Here is a 14,118-nt window from a genome sequence, read left to right as displayed (position 1 = left end):
AATATAAGTTTTTTAGTTTTTGTAACTTTTTTTATGGAAAAAAAAAGTAACAATTGAAGAAGATCATTTTTTTTTTTAGTTTCTATGTTGAATTATTTAGAATTTTACTCTATGATTATTAGTTTCTTGCTGTTTTTCTAGTGTTGAATCAGTGTGCATTCCTTAGTTAGCAATGTGTCTGAGTTGGGATCAAGTTAAGTTGGGATCAAGTTAAGTTGACTTGTTGATGCAAAAAGGTAGTTTGATGAAGTGTTTGAAAATAGGAATGATGCTATTTGATACTTGTTGCTGTATACTAGATTCCTTTTCCTTCTTTTCTTTTTTTTTTTGGTTGCTGACTTTTATTGTGTTATTGTTTTATTGTTATTGGGGTTTAATTTTTATTTTTTATTTTATACTTTTTATAGTTGCTGACTTATTGTGTTTTATTTTTTATTGTAGATGAATGAGACAACGGAAATCCCAGAGGGTCAAGACCTTGAAGCGGGTCAAGGCACAACCAATGTGCAAAAAGACAAAGGCAAACCCCCACTCCCACCAAATGCAGGTAATACTGGTAAAAAAAGATCTTTTGTTTGGGGTCATTTTACTGTTATTGAAGGGGGGGATAAACCTAGGGCAGCTTGTAACTACTGTGGCACAACCTATGCTTGTGACACTAAGCAAAATGGCACTACAACCATGAGAACTCACATACAATCACTATGTTTGAAATATCCTTATAGGGAAGAAAAAAAAAACCAATCAACCCTAGCATTCAAACCTAAAGAAGAAGGAGAAAGTAGTGGTAAGCTAGTGTCATGGGTGTTTAATTTTGAGGAATGTAAGATAGCATTGGCAGAGATGATTATTCTAGATGAGCTGTCTTTTAGGTTTGTAGAGGGCTATGGTTTTAAGAGGTTTATGTCTAAAACCCAACCTAGGTTCAATCCAATCCCTAACCGCACAACAATTGCCAAAACTTGCTTTAAGGTTTTTTTAGATGAGAAAAAAAAGTTGAAAGAAGCCCTAAAAGAGCAGCGGGTCTGCCTTACCACAGATACATGGACATCCGTTCAAAATTTGAACTATATGTGTCTCACTGCCCATTTTATAGATAGTGATTGGAAAATACACAAGAGAATTCTTAGTTTTTGTTTAGTGGAAAATCACAAGGGTGAAACACTTGGGAAGGCAGTTGAGATGTGTTTACTTGATTGGGGGATAGATAAGATTTTAACTATTATAGTTGATAATGCTGCTTCTAATAGTGGGCTGATTTCTTTTATTCAAAAAAAGACTAAGCATAGGAAGGCAACAATTTTAGGGCAGAAATACTTGCATGTGAGGTGTAGTGCTCATATCTTGAACTTAATTGTTCGTGAAGGGTTAGTTGAAATGGATGAGACAATAGTGAAGGTGAGAAAATCTGTGCGATATGTGAGATCATCTCCGCAAAGACAAAACACATTTAAGTTATGTGCGGAGAAAGAGAAAGTTGAGTTTAAAGGTCAGTTATGCTTAGATGTGCCCACTAGGTGGAATTACACCTATATTATGTTGGAGAAGGCTGAGAAGTATCAAAAAGCTTTTGAGAGATTGGAGGAAGAAGATCCAAATTATCTTATGACAATTAGAGAGGAGGAAAAGGAAGATGGAAGTGATATAGATGAGTTTGCTTGGGGAATGGGTGATGTGGATTGGGAAAAGATTAGGATCTTTTCTAAATTTCTTAAAATTTTTTATGATGCAACCTTGCGGTTTTCGGGTGCTAATTATGTCACTAGTAATTCTTTCTTTTTGGAGCTCATGTCAATTCATGACACAATTGATTTGGAGTATGAAAAAGATAGTTATTTGTTGAAAAAAATGGCTGGTTACATGAAGACCAAATTTGAAAAGTATTGGGGGAACTTTGATAATATGAATCACTTGTTGTATGTAGGGCTAGTTCTTGATCCTTGATACAAGATGAGGTATCTTGAGTACTGTTTTGGTACTTTGTATGAGAGTCAAAAGGCTGTTGATATGGCAAAAAGAATAAAGGCTGTTTTGATGGATTTATATAATGCCTATGCTCAAAATCAAGTGGGGAGTAGTAGTGCAAGTGTTGCTGCACAAGGCCAAGGCCAAAAACCAAGTGGATCAATGGAGGGAGATGATTCTAGTGTGGTTGATGCGAAGGCAATGAGGATGATGGGATTTAAGGAGCACTTGAAGGGTATTGATTCTTCAAATATCAAATCAGAGGTTGATAAATACTTGTTAGAGAGTTGTGAAGATGTCTTTGATGATAATTTTGATATTTTGGCTTGGTGGAAGGTTAATTCTCCACGATACCGTGTCCTTTCAAAAGTTGCACAACATGTTCTTGCAATTCCGGTATCCACTGTGGCCTCAGAATCTGCCTTTAGTACGGCTGGTCGTGTCCTTGATCCCTTTCGGAGTTCATTGTCTCCACTTATGGTGGAAGCCCTCATTTGTGGTCAAAATTGGCTCCATCCTTCATCGGCTCCAATCTGCCTTCGTGCTGCCATGGATGATGTTGAGGAGTTTGAAAAGCTTGATGGAGGTATGACTATTATTTGTTATATTAAAAAATTTTTTATTTCTATTTCTTTATTTATTAAAAAAAATTCTGCATGTCTGTTATTATTAAAAAAAACTGCATGTCTTGGATTCTTGGCATATATACTGTTTCATTGTATAAGTGACATATTTTTTTCATTTTTTGTTTGTAGAACTTGTGAATGATGCTGCTACATCGGAACTAGGCATGTCCACACCAACACCTATTGACATTGATGGTTGAAGATTGCTTTTTGCTCTTTGGAAGGGTGGTATAATGGTATATGATATTCACATTTTTTGCTATTAGGCACTAGTAGATAGTGGCCTACGTATAGATATATAGGTATGGGCTTTTATTTTGTGCTTTGACAGTGCCCTATACATAGAAAATATAGATATTAGTCAATAGGCAATGACATGGCCAATTTATTTTGAATCTTTGGCCAAATATTAAATATGAATAGTATATGTTGACATTGACATTGACATTGACATATGGCCAATTTATTTTGAGTCTTTGGCTATAATGCTATTATGTAAGTATTGACACATGGACTAGTTAGTTTATTATGTAAGTATTGACACATGGACTAGTTAGTTATTTTGTAAGTATTGAAATCAACACCAGTAATTTTGGTGTTATGTAAGTATTTTGGTGTTATTTTGTTATAATGTTATTATGTAAGTATTGAAATCTACGCTAGTTATTTTATTGTGACTTGTATAGTTTCTTTTTTAATCTTGTTTGTATTACAGGTTGTGATTTATGAATCTGCTATATGTGTTTGTATTTTTGGATTTATGAATCTGTGACAGGTTGAGGTTGTGATTTTTTTGTTTTTTGATGAATCTGTGTAAAATACAAAGCTGGTTCAGGTTGAGGTTGGGATTTTTTTTTGTTTTTTGATGAATCTGTGTAAAATATAAAACAGGTTGAGGTTGTGGTTGTGATTGTGATTTTTTTTTTGTTTTTTGATGAATCTGTGTAAAATATAAAACAGGTTGAGGTTGTGGTTGTGATTGTGATTTTTTTTTTTGTTTTTTGATGGATGAATCTGTGTAAAATACAAAGCTGGTTCAGGTTGAGTTTGTGATTTTTTTTTGTTTTTTGATGAATCTGTGTAAAATATAAAACAGGTTGAGGTTGTGGTTGTGATTGTGATTTTTTTTTTTTTTTGATGAATCTGTGTAAAATATATAACAGGTTGAGGTTGTGGTTGTGATTTTTTTTTGTTTTTTGATGAATCTGTGTAAAATATAAAACAGGTTGAGGTTGTGATTGTGATTTTTTTGTTTTTTGATGAATGTGTGTAAAATACAAAGCAGCAGGTTGTAAAAAGGCCCAAAAATGACCAAAATAGGAAAGACCCAAATTTGGGCTGAAAGTGCCAAAACAGAAAACTTAAAAATTTCTACAGATGGCCATGGGCCAAAATAGACAAGGCCCGAATTTGGGCCACAATTGGTTCCTAAAATAAGCCCAAAACATGTTTTTAAAATAGGCTTAATTAGAGCATAAAAGGGCCAAACTAATTTTTTTTAAGAAGCCCAAATAGAATTTAAAAAAAAAATCAAGAGGCCCAAACTCTAGGCCCAGGCCCAAAACCGTGCACTCACCGAAAAACCGACCGAAATAAACCGAACCGAAACGAACCGAAACCAATGGTGTTTCAGATATTTCGGTCGGTTTCGGTTGACAATATTGAAAACCGAAAATATCGGTTTCGGTTGGTCAGTTTAAAAAAAACCGACCGAAACCGAACCGAAACACCCCTACGCAACCCTCTTCCTGCTGACGCCACTGAGGTGCGTGTGCAACAGTATGCTCGGTATTACATACTCCAAATGTTGGGTAGTATACTGTTTATGGACAAATCTGGCGAACGACTCTCAATCATGTATCTACAAGCCTTACTTGAAGCAAGTCTCTCTTAATTTTTTGTGCTGAACACAAGAACTTGTTGCTCTGTCTGGAGCTCATACCCTTGGAAGTAAAGGTTTTGGAAATCCAACTGTTTTTGACAATTCATACTTTAAAATTCTTCTGCAGAAGCCATGGACGTCTTCAGGTAGTCAACTGATCATAAAAATCATTTTAGTCCAGCAATCTTCTGAGTTGTTTATCAATGATTGCCTTTATCTTTAGCCTGAGATGTTTGTCTATTAATACCTTCTTTTGTCTTCTTTAAACTCTGCCATATGCGGCATTATTGGCCTTAAATTGCTTGCTCAAGTCTAGCCTATATAAATGTAAGATTATAGCATGATATATTCAGTATGATTGAAAGGGAGGAGTGAGATGGGGTTAACATTTTTATTTGCTGCTTTGTCTTTAACAACTATTATCAACAAATTTAACTTAAGCAACTTACACTTTTTATTTTAATTATCAGAAAAGTCTTTTCTCCTTATTCATTTACTTATTCTGTTCTTCGCATGCAGGTGGTATGGCAAGCATGATTGGGCTTCCTTCAGATCGTGCACTTACTGATGATTACGAATGCTTAAGGTTCTCTGTCTTTCATAGATCTCTTGAGCTTCCCTTATGACCTGTATTGTTTCACTAATTTGCTGAGCACTCAATAGCTATAGTAGGGTATGTGCTTGTTTTATAAAAAAAAGGTTTAGGAAAATGAATCTGATTGGGTGGAAAGAAATATGAAATTTGGAAACATACTTGCTAGCGGGTGTGGTGCAAAATGATGCCAAACAATGCAATACATGAGCTGTAGAAGCAACACAGATGTCCTTGATAATTGACATAATTTGAACATGTTTCAGAACATGTCTGGTGTCTCCTTTTTGTTCTACAGCTTTTTTATTGTGGTCAATTATAGACTTTAATGGTGATAAATTTATTTAACCTCTTGTTACTAACACTTTATTCATACCATATTCAGCTTTACTGCAATACATGCAAAAGGTTCTTAGCTGACCGGCGTGTGGAGGGTACTTGCCCAAAAGAAGGGTGCAATTACCAGTCTGCCCGAGGAGATCAATGTGAAAATTGTGGCAGTCTTTTGAATCCGACAGAATTAAAAGATCCTAGGTGCAAGGTACAAAACTTACTTCTAATATTGAGGTCTCTATTTTGTATTATCAAATTCTAAATGAGGAACCTGATTGTATGGAATGTTATTCATGTTGCGCATTCAGCTTTTTAAAATATGTAGTTTGTCCAAAAAAGATATTTTATCTCAGACATTTGATTGTTTCTCTGTCAAATGAATAAATTTTTCATCCTCTAATTGTTTTGGTTGTTACGTTTTGAAGCTATAAACCAAATTTAAATTTATCTGCAAGCCAATTATATTACAACAAAACTAGTGCTTAGTAATCTTGTTGGGGCCTGTTTCAGAGCCCTCAGCATCATATTTTTCTTTCATAATTTTCTAAGAAGAAGAAAAACTATTAAAAAAAAGAAAGAAAGCTACTGTCAGTAGATGTATGATATTATGCCATTTTGTTTTATTTATACATTTCTTGTAGTTGATCCATGAGCTTTGTCTGCTAACAGGTCTGTCAGATGACACCACACATTCGTGACACAAACCACCTGTTTCTTGAACTCCCCTTGTTGAAGGACAAATTGGAAGAATACATTAACAAAATGTCGGTGGCTGGATCTTGGAGCCAGAATGCTATTCAAACAACAAATGCCTGGCTTAAAGAAGGGCTGAACGATGTATTACCAGGGATCTGAAGTGGGGGGTTCCAGTTCCACTTGAGAGATTTAGTGATAAGGTTATTAGTTGTTGATAGATGAACATGATGAATTCATGCTAGCCTCTTCAAGTTTTATCTCAAATTTTGGCAAATTGACCTTTCTATTTACTTGTGGTGGATAGGTTTTCTATGTCTGGTTTGATGCGCCTATTGGATGTGTTTCTATTACTGCTTGCCACACACCTGAATGGGAGAAGTGGTGGAAGAATCCTGAAGATGTAGAGTTGTATCAGTTTATGGGCAAGGACAATGTGCCCTTCCACACTGTAAGTGATTTTTTGTTAAAATTTTTTGATAACATTAAGAAGAGGGCAAGATACTAACTCAAAGTACTAAGATTAGTTAGAATGTTATATTTTGTTTTTTTGTCAGATATATGCTTATCAATGTTTTTCCCCCTAGCTGAGAAACTAACGTTTAATTTTTTTTTTTTTAAAAATCTGCTTACAGCCACACATCTATGTTATTCTTTTCCATGTTTTCAGTGTTTTGAGTTTTTGCCGGCTACTTCTAATTTTTCTTTTGTCTTTTTGGGTAGATATTTCCAGAAATGTACGTAGTCTTTGCATCTTGTAAATAACATACAATTTGTTATTGCATCTTAATATTTTTAAAAGTTTACAGTAACCATTGTATCTTTTAAATAACAATAACATACAAGAGTTATTGCATATAATTTTAGAACCTTGCGGCAGTCACTAAGTTGGTATGTTTTCTTCTGGGTCATAGGTAGGTGTAAATCTTGTCTCACCCTTATGAGGATTTATATCTTGTATCATTGTGCTAGTAAGGTCCCTGCGGGCAACAGTTGATTTGATAAACCAGTTACCAGATGACACTGTATCTCCATGCCCAGCTCCTCATGCCCCTTTATTGAAATAAAAGGTATTGCTCTCTCTCTCTCTCTCTCTCTCTGTATGTCTGTTGCCTCTATCTTGTTCATCACACACTTGTGTTAATATGTATATTAATGTTTTACAAAAATTGAATATCCTTTGTATGCTTGCAAACTTTGGGAACTTCTATGCAGTACATGGGTATATCAGTTCAAAAGGAAGTTCATAATCCAGGTCAGTTGACTAAAATTTCATGAGTCTGATAGGTAGTGAAGCCAAGTTAATATGTAGCATTTACCTGTGTATAGGACACAAGATCTAACAAAATCACCTTAAAAAATAAACATAATTCTACTGTTGAACCCCTTAATCATGAAGTACAAGGTTGATTGTACTCTATTATTTACAATTTATTGAATTTAAGAATTTGGAAAATTAATTATGCAACTCCTGAAAATTGTATTAGAGTAGAACAAACAATGAATTTTTTGGAGTGAACTGAAGGTTCTCTTGGAAGATGCAAGACCTTGTTGATAATCTTCAAATGAAAGTTAAAAACTGAAATTTGGTTTTCAGATGCATGGAGTATGAGAAGGCCCATAAGTAGCTTGTGTTACGTAATGGGTGGTTGCTTATTAAATGATGGTTTTTATTGATTTTGCAGGATGTTAGCAGAAAATCTGCTGTGTAATCAGTATTTTTGATCAGCAAACTAGTGGATGGAATATGTTTGATAGGATAACATATAAAATAATAGACTGGCATTGTGTTTTTTCTTGGCCTGGATTCATACTTTAAATCAAATGCACAAACTTGGAAGTGGCAACACTAAACTGTTTAGAAGTCCTTCACTTTGGTCTGATAAAGTGGATCAAATGGCAAGATTTGCCCCTTCATCGGTCAGTTCTTATGCCTTAATGGATTTGCTTTTCTTAATTTGCAGGTATTTATAAGAAGCTGTGTACCATGTAGTGCAACCAATGACTGCAAATTAAATGTTCACCTACTGTAGTAGCTGTTCAAGAGAGTGAGTGCATGTTTTATTGGTCCCTTGACATATTATTCAACAACCTTCCCTCGTTCTCACAACTTCGTTCCTCAAAAGGTGTAACTATGTCTTTCTTTCCTCAAAAGTTGTAACTATATCGACAAATGCCCATGGGATTGCCTCTTGGTGAAGGAGTGGAAAAGAAAATTAGAATACATTCACTTTAGGGATGCATAGATATTTTTACGTATTTCTTTGTAAATGCAGACTGAATTCCAATGACCAATCTAATTCAATTATTTTTCTGTAATTTGTGCAATTGAGTACCTTTTTTTTTAATGGGTGCAGCGGAAGCTGTGCACACAGCATTTTTTTATTCAATGGATGAAATGTCAATACAACAATTTTTTACTTAAATGGATGGAAGGCTAATTAGACTGGCCTAAAGAAACTGCCAAGTTGCCAACTAGCAGTAAAAACTAAAAAGAAAGCCATTCTATAGATACAACTTTGGATATCTTCCTTGGAAATATCAGGATCATTCTTTTGTTCACTGGATGCTTTTCTGTTGTACCTCCAGTGATGATATAAAAAAAACCTTTGGTTGTAGTGGTAGATGTTTTGAGCTTAGTAAACGTTTGGTTGTCCTTTTTTTTTTTCCATCATTGTCATGGAGACTTATGGTTTGGCTCCTCATTTTTTTAATAGATTTGTTTTTATCCGGTTAAAAAAAGGTGCATGACCCAAGAACTTCGGGCCAATCCAGATTAGTACTCGAGCTTCAAATACTCGGGTACTGTTCACAGTACTCGATCACATGAAGCTCGAGTCTTACTCGGGCATAACCCACGGCAATTCCAGTGTCAATCCAGATTGGTAACCGAGTTTCCTAAACTCGGGTACCAGATTTTCCAGTACTCGAGTTTGGAGAACTCGAGTACTAGGTGACATTTTTTAAAATCCAAAATGCCACGTTGGCATGCCACGGTGGAAGTGTAAAATCTAGTACTCGAGTTCACCAAACTCGAATACTGGAAAAAGTGGTATATCCCGAATTAGTTCCAAAACAGTGTTTTCTGCCTAAATTTTTTTTAAAATGATGGTATTGGGCCGATTTGGCCCACAAATGCGCAGGTAGAAAGGTATTGCCTTGAATGTTTGGACTGTAGAGGCCCAAATTTTGCTCAAATCTAATGCTGTCAGGTAGAATATTACAGGAGTATTGAGGATTGTTTTGATACTTGTTTGTTTTCTTGGACCCTTAGGAGTTATAACTGAGCACCTCATGGGCTCCTTTTTGTATTGTGGTGGAGGAAGAGGCTTCCTAAGCCTCCACCCCCCAACTTTTGTGTGTGTGGCCTCCTCTGGTTTTTATGTACTAGCTTTCCTTCTTCAATGATATTTTCAATTCATCAATCAAACAAAAAGAGAAAAGAAAAGAGTAAACTTAGATGACACTGAAGGTGATGAACGAAGCTAGATTTCAGCTTTTTAATAAAAAAAAATTCTTTACAAGCGATAGAATAATAAAAAATTCCAAAGTTATCCATGGCAAAAAATCATTCCCGGAACAATCCATTTTTAAATTAATGGCCATACTTCTCCACAAAGTTATCAAAAACACCAAAGTATTGACCTGATAAAGATCCGCCGGGGTTGTAAACTTGCAACAATTTTTTTGAAAAAAAAAAATAGCATGATAAAAAGAAAATTATATATATAGGACAAATTACGCTTTTCCACCTAAACTTTCACCCCATTTACAATCCCCCCATTGATAGTTTGGAGGACATTGTAAATGGGGAGACAATTTGGGGTAAAAACAGAATATAATTTCTCCTATATAAAAGGCATATTAAGCAAAACCCGCTACAACTTAACTAGTTTTGCATCCATCAGTAGATCATAAATTCTCATATGTGCCAAATCTTAAGTCAATTCATTTCCAGTAGCTCACGCTTATTTATATATAAAAAATGTTGATTATAAGAATGAAATAGTTGCTGATTACTTGGCATTTTTGGCAAGCATTACAAGTGAAGCCCAACATACAGCAGCAAATAAGTTAAAATAGAGGCATGTGGAAAACCACAACCCCATGAACACTGATTTTCAAAGAATAAATATAACCACCACCTTAGCTTTTCAACAAACCAAGATGCTGTAAAGCAATCTCACAAGAAGAGCAGCTAAAGTTATAATAGCAGATGAATTCTATTATTTCAAAGATTGGTTATGTTGAAGTTTCTAATTGTTTAACAGAAAAAAAAAATTTCTTCTGAAGAGAAACGACACTTCTTGCTTTCTATAAGTCTAATGAATATTACTGGGCTGACCAGCAAGCTATGTGCCCTTGAACATATATCCCTAACATAATTCTAGAAAATGTACAAGCAGAGACTGATATTATAACAATTACATCTTTAACAATATGCTCATCATCTTCCTGTCTATCCTATTACCAATTAAAGATTCAGGAATCAATTTTCCAATTACAATTGGTTCAATTGTTCTAAAAGTTGTATTGCGAGAGAAGCACCACCAATGAAATGTGGGAAATTCCAAATGCTTATTGTACAGAAAGTACATACATGATGATAAAGTAGTCCAATGCAGACCACCTTTTGCCTTTATCTTTACTGTCTTTTTCTTTTTTTTTCCCCTCTTTTTTTCTTATACACAGTAACATAGAACTATTATCATCAAGAATCAGATTAAGAATATAGAACTGTACATTTTATGGGGTTACCAGAACTTATCATCAACTTCTGTCAAGGTTGATGAAGATGGGTCAACATCTTCTTCCTCCAGCTCCAACTCTGGCTCTCCAGGCCCAAATTCAGCAGATTCAATAGCAGCAAGATTCTTCAAATCAACCACTGAAAGTTCATCTAGGTGCCTCACCACCAAGTCTGCAGCCCCAAGCTCATAGACTGGATGTTTGCTAGCAACAGCAACACACTTCATCCGCGCATCATGGGCAGCCTCCACTGTCTGATTTGAGTTCCCAAACACAATGCACCGCTCAGGAATATATTTTAGAAGCTGTGCTGCATACACAAACATCTCTGGATCAGGTTTCCCCCTGTGAACATCCTCTGCAGCTACAATCACAGTAAAGTGGCCTTCAATGCCAATTGTTCCAATTGCAGTCTCGAGAGTTTTTCTAGGACGGGTAGAAACCAATGCCATAGGTATCTTGTTATGCATCAAGATATTCACAAACTCTCTTGATCCAGCTCGTAGACTATAAATCCCGCCTTGTAAAGCCTGGTATATCTCTTCTTTCCTATCAGCCATTCTTCTCACTTGTGCTGGGTCTCTTGACCAGCACAGAACTTCAGATATCGCCTGCTCATTCTTCATGCCTTCTACTCTTCTAAGAATAAAAGCTGGGGGAGGAGATTTTCCTTCTTCTTGAGAAAGAGCCAGCCAAGCTTGCTTCTCAAGATCAGGATTATCTTCAATTAAGACTCCTTCCCATTCAAATATGGCACCTAACCAACCAGATCCCATTCTTTCTTGTCTAAGGAGGGGATTGTGTAGTGAAGGATTGTCGGCTTTGTTCTCGGGTGGCCACAAACCAGGTTTTCGATCAAAGTCATTGTCAAATTCATAATTCCAGTCACTAGGAATTCTCTCTTCTCTGAATGAATATGCCTCTTTAGTCAGCTCCATCGCCAAGGCCTTAATTGATGAAATTTCCACCCGATCAGCTCTCAATCTTGGCAAAGTAGGAGAAGCAACAAGCCTTCCACCAAGAAATTCTGTAATCGGGAACCGGCAGTTACCCGAAGATCTCCATTTGCATGAAACATCCTTGACAAAAGCCCCTTGACACAATGGTCGATGCCCAAGAATAGATGTTGTAGTAATCGATTCAGCCATTCTCAAAAAGTGTCAATCACTCAAAACCCACTTAGAATTTAGCAAATTCCCCTAATGAAACAGACCCTTTTAAGCTCTTGGTGAATTGAACAGAAAATGAACCAAGCTTGACCAACTATATACCTTTAAAACCTATATACCCAACTGGGATTCTTAGCAATAAAGTCCAACCTTCTTTAACAGAAAACCAACTCACACATGAAAATACCACAAGCAACTTATATACTAGTCAAAGATACCATCTTTTTTTGAAAATTCAGAGGGGTAAAGAAACAAAGCAGCCTTCCCACAACAAAAATACAAACTTTATAGTCAAAGAACCACCACAAACATCCCCTTCAAGCAAAACTATGCATATCCCATTAATCCAAAACCCCAAATTAACAAGATAAACTACCAAATAGCTATTGAATTCAATCCCCAGAAGTGTAAACAGGAAAATAAAAATCACTATAGTATATGCATCAAAGACCCACCAAGTTTCATAAAAAAAGCAACTCTTATTAACTCCAAATATATACAAATTATGACTATGTATATACAAAGAGAAAGTGAAAGGAAAAAAAGATGAAGAAAAACAGAAAATAACTGACCGTTGAGGAAGGATTGGACGGCTAAGATATTAGAGACACACAGAGAAAGAGAGGGTCTGATTCTTCAGGAAGGATTAGATGAATATCTCTCTCTCTCTCCAATTCTTTCTTGAAGAAGAAATGAAAAATGTGCCTTTATATTTTTTTGTGGTTTATAACTTCGACAACGGAGACCTGTCATGCCGGTGATAGCCACCGGGTGAAGGGACACGTGTAGGTGAGTGAATTCATTACCTGTTTGGGGGGTCACTGGCCACAAACCTGTGATGATAGCCGGTCCTTCGTGGTTAGAGCTATGCGCCGGGTTAAGCTAATTATTTACAGTAATGCCATTATTACTGTGAATAATTAGCTAAACCAGGCACATAGGATGGTAGTAGTCTTTTTAACTATTATCCTTGTGAGTCTAAGGGTTGTGGTTCGAATTGTGGCGCTTCAGTTTAAAATGTTATGCCCGTATGGATAGCTCTAAGCAGCTTTGATAGTCTCACTTCATAGAATTCTAGTTTAGGTGGGCCAAGGTAATGATATTTTGCAGTATGAGCCATTTTTTAATAGTATTGCTGTTATTAGAATTTCTTATCTATTTATTTTTTTAGGCTTGAAACAGTGATTCCTAATTCTTATCCTTTATGAACAAATGCTAAGATTGCTACTTTTGTATCATTTTACTATGTGGCGAGTAATAAGTGGTGGAAGTGTGTTTGATTGAAGTAAATTTTTAATAGTATTACCATTATTATAATTTTTTTAGTAATTTTTTTTTCCATGTTTGAAACGGTGATTCCTAATTCCTATCCTCTATGAACAAATGCTAAGATCGCTACTTTTGTACCATTTCACCATGTGGCAAGTTATAAATGGTGGAAGTGTGGAGATTTGATTGAAGAAGCCTGACTTTAATTTTATTTTATTGTTTAGAATTTACAAAATTTTTAATTTTTAATTTTTTTTATATTTAAAATGCTCAAAACATATGAAAAATCTTCATAGCATTGTGGCTATATTTTGCATGAAATGCATTTAACATGCCAATAAGTAAATTATAAAATTGGCTGTGTTAAGCGTGACTTGGATTTATTGATACATATATTATTATCAATGAGAATTATGAAATAAACAAATATTTCTTGATTTTGACCCCAAAAAAAAAGGAAAGAAAAAAGAATTGAATTACGTAGCTTATAGGAAAAGGAAAAAGGAACTGACTTTCTCAAGGTTGCTTCTCTCACCAGCTCTACAACTCCAATAAATGATTCTATGCTCTCCTTTTTTTTTTCATATAATGAAATCAATAATTTTTATTTTTTTTTGATAAGCAATGAAATCAATAATTTGATACTAATTACTAGCACAGCTTTGAGCATGCGCATTGTGAGGTGCACCAGCAATGAGAAACATCACCTACGGTGGACAAAAACGACTTGGCTCATCTTCTTTCTAAAGTTTCGGACTTTAAGAGGTCATTACTAGAGGGCTCATGATTGCTACTTGCACGCCTGTAATAGTGTGGTGTGCAAGTCTTTCGAATATAAAG

The 14,118-nt window shown here is 35.4% G+C and overlaps 2 protein-coding genes and 1 long non-coding RNA gene across 4 annotated transcripts; 2 read left to right on the top strand and 1 right to left on the bottom strand.

The window, feature by feature from the left end:
* Window positions 1-1,924: 1,924 nt before the first annotated feature.
* LOC142614308 (zinc finger BED domain-containing protein RICESLEEPER 1-like) lies at window positions 1,925-2,979 on the top strand. Its single transcript, XM_075786899.1, has 2 exons — window positions 1,925-2,551; window positions 2,721-2,979. Exons 1-2 carry the CDS (start codon window positions 1,951-1,953, stop codon window positions 2,789-2,791), a joined length of 672 nt encoding a protein of 223 aa, XP_075643014.1. The 5' UTR covers window positions 1,925-1,950; the 3' UTR covers window positions 2,792-2,979.
* Window positions 2,980-5,488: 2,509 nt separating this feature from the next.
* LOC142613067 (uncharacterized) lies at window positions 5,489-6,537 on the top strand. Its single transcript, XR_012840227.1, has 3 exons — window positions 5,489-5,606; window positions 6,068-6,294; window positions 6,399-6,537. It is a non-coding gene; the product is annotated as an uncharacterized LOC142613067 (long non-coding RNA).
* Window positions 6,538-10,572: 4,035 nt separating this feature from the next.
* Window positions 10,573-12,710, bottom strand: LOC142613300 (5-amino-6-(5-phospho-D-ribitylamino)uracil phosphatase, chloroplastic). 2 transcript variants are annotated; one of them, XM_075785594.1, is made up of 2 exons: window positions 12,582-12,710; window positions 10,573-12,039 (listed from the first exon to the last, which is right to left on the bottom strand). In XM_075785594.1, exon 2 carries the CDS (start codon window positions 11,986-11,988, stop codon window positions 10,846-10,848), a length of 1,143 nt encoding a protein of 380 aa, XP_075641709.1. In that variant the 5' UTR covers window positions 11,989-12,039; window positions 12,582-12,710; the 3' UTR covers window positions 10,573-10,845. The 2 variants fall into 2 exon arrangements, with proteins under 2 accessions (XP_075641709.1, XP_075641708.1); XM_075785593.1 differs by having other exon boundaries at window positions 10,573-12,120; window positions 12,582-12,701.
* Between the last annotated feature and the right edge of the window lie 1,408 nt (window positions 12,711-14,118).

The sequence above is a fragment of the Castanea sativa genome, chromosome 10 (assembly GCF_040712315.1).
Source record: "Castanea sativa cultivar Marrone di Chiusa Pesio chromosome 10, ASM4071231v1".
Lineage (NCBI taxonomy): Eukaryota > Viridiplantae > Streptophyta > Magnoliopsida > Fagales > Fagaceae > Castanea > Castanea sativa.
This window is presented reverse-complemented; position numbering and strand designations above follow the sequence as displayed.

Bases quoted from the DNA above. Each gene is read 5' to 3' on its own strand.
- LOC142614308 (XM_075786899.1), top strand. From the start codon at position 1,951: ATGAGGTATCTTGAGTACTGTTTTGGTACTTTGTATGAGAGTCAAAAG. The intron at 2,552-2,720 runs GTATGACTATTA...TTTTGTTTGTAG, and splicing joins GTTTGAAAAGCTTGATGGAG to AACTTGTGAATGATGCTGCT.
- LOC142613300 (XM_075785594.1), bottom strand. From the start codon at position 11,988: ATGGCTGAATCGATTACTACAACATCTATTCTTGGGCATCGACCATTG.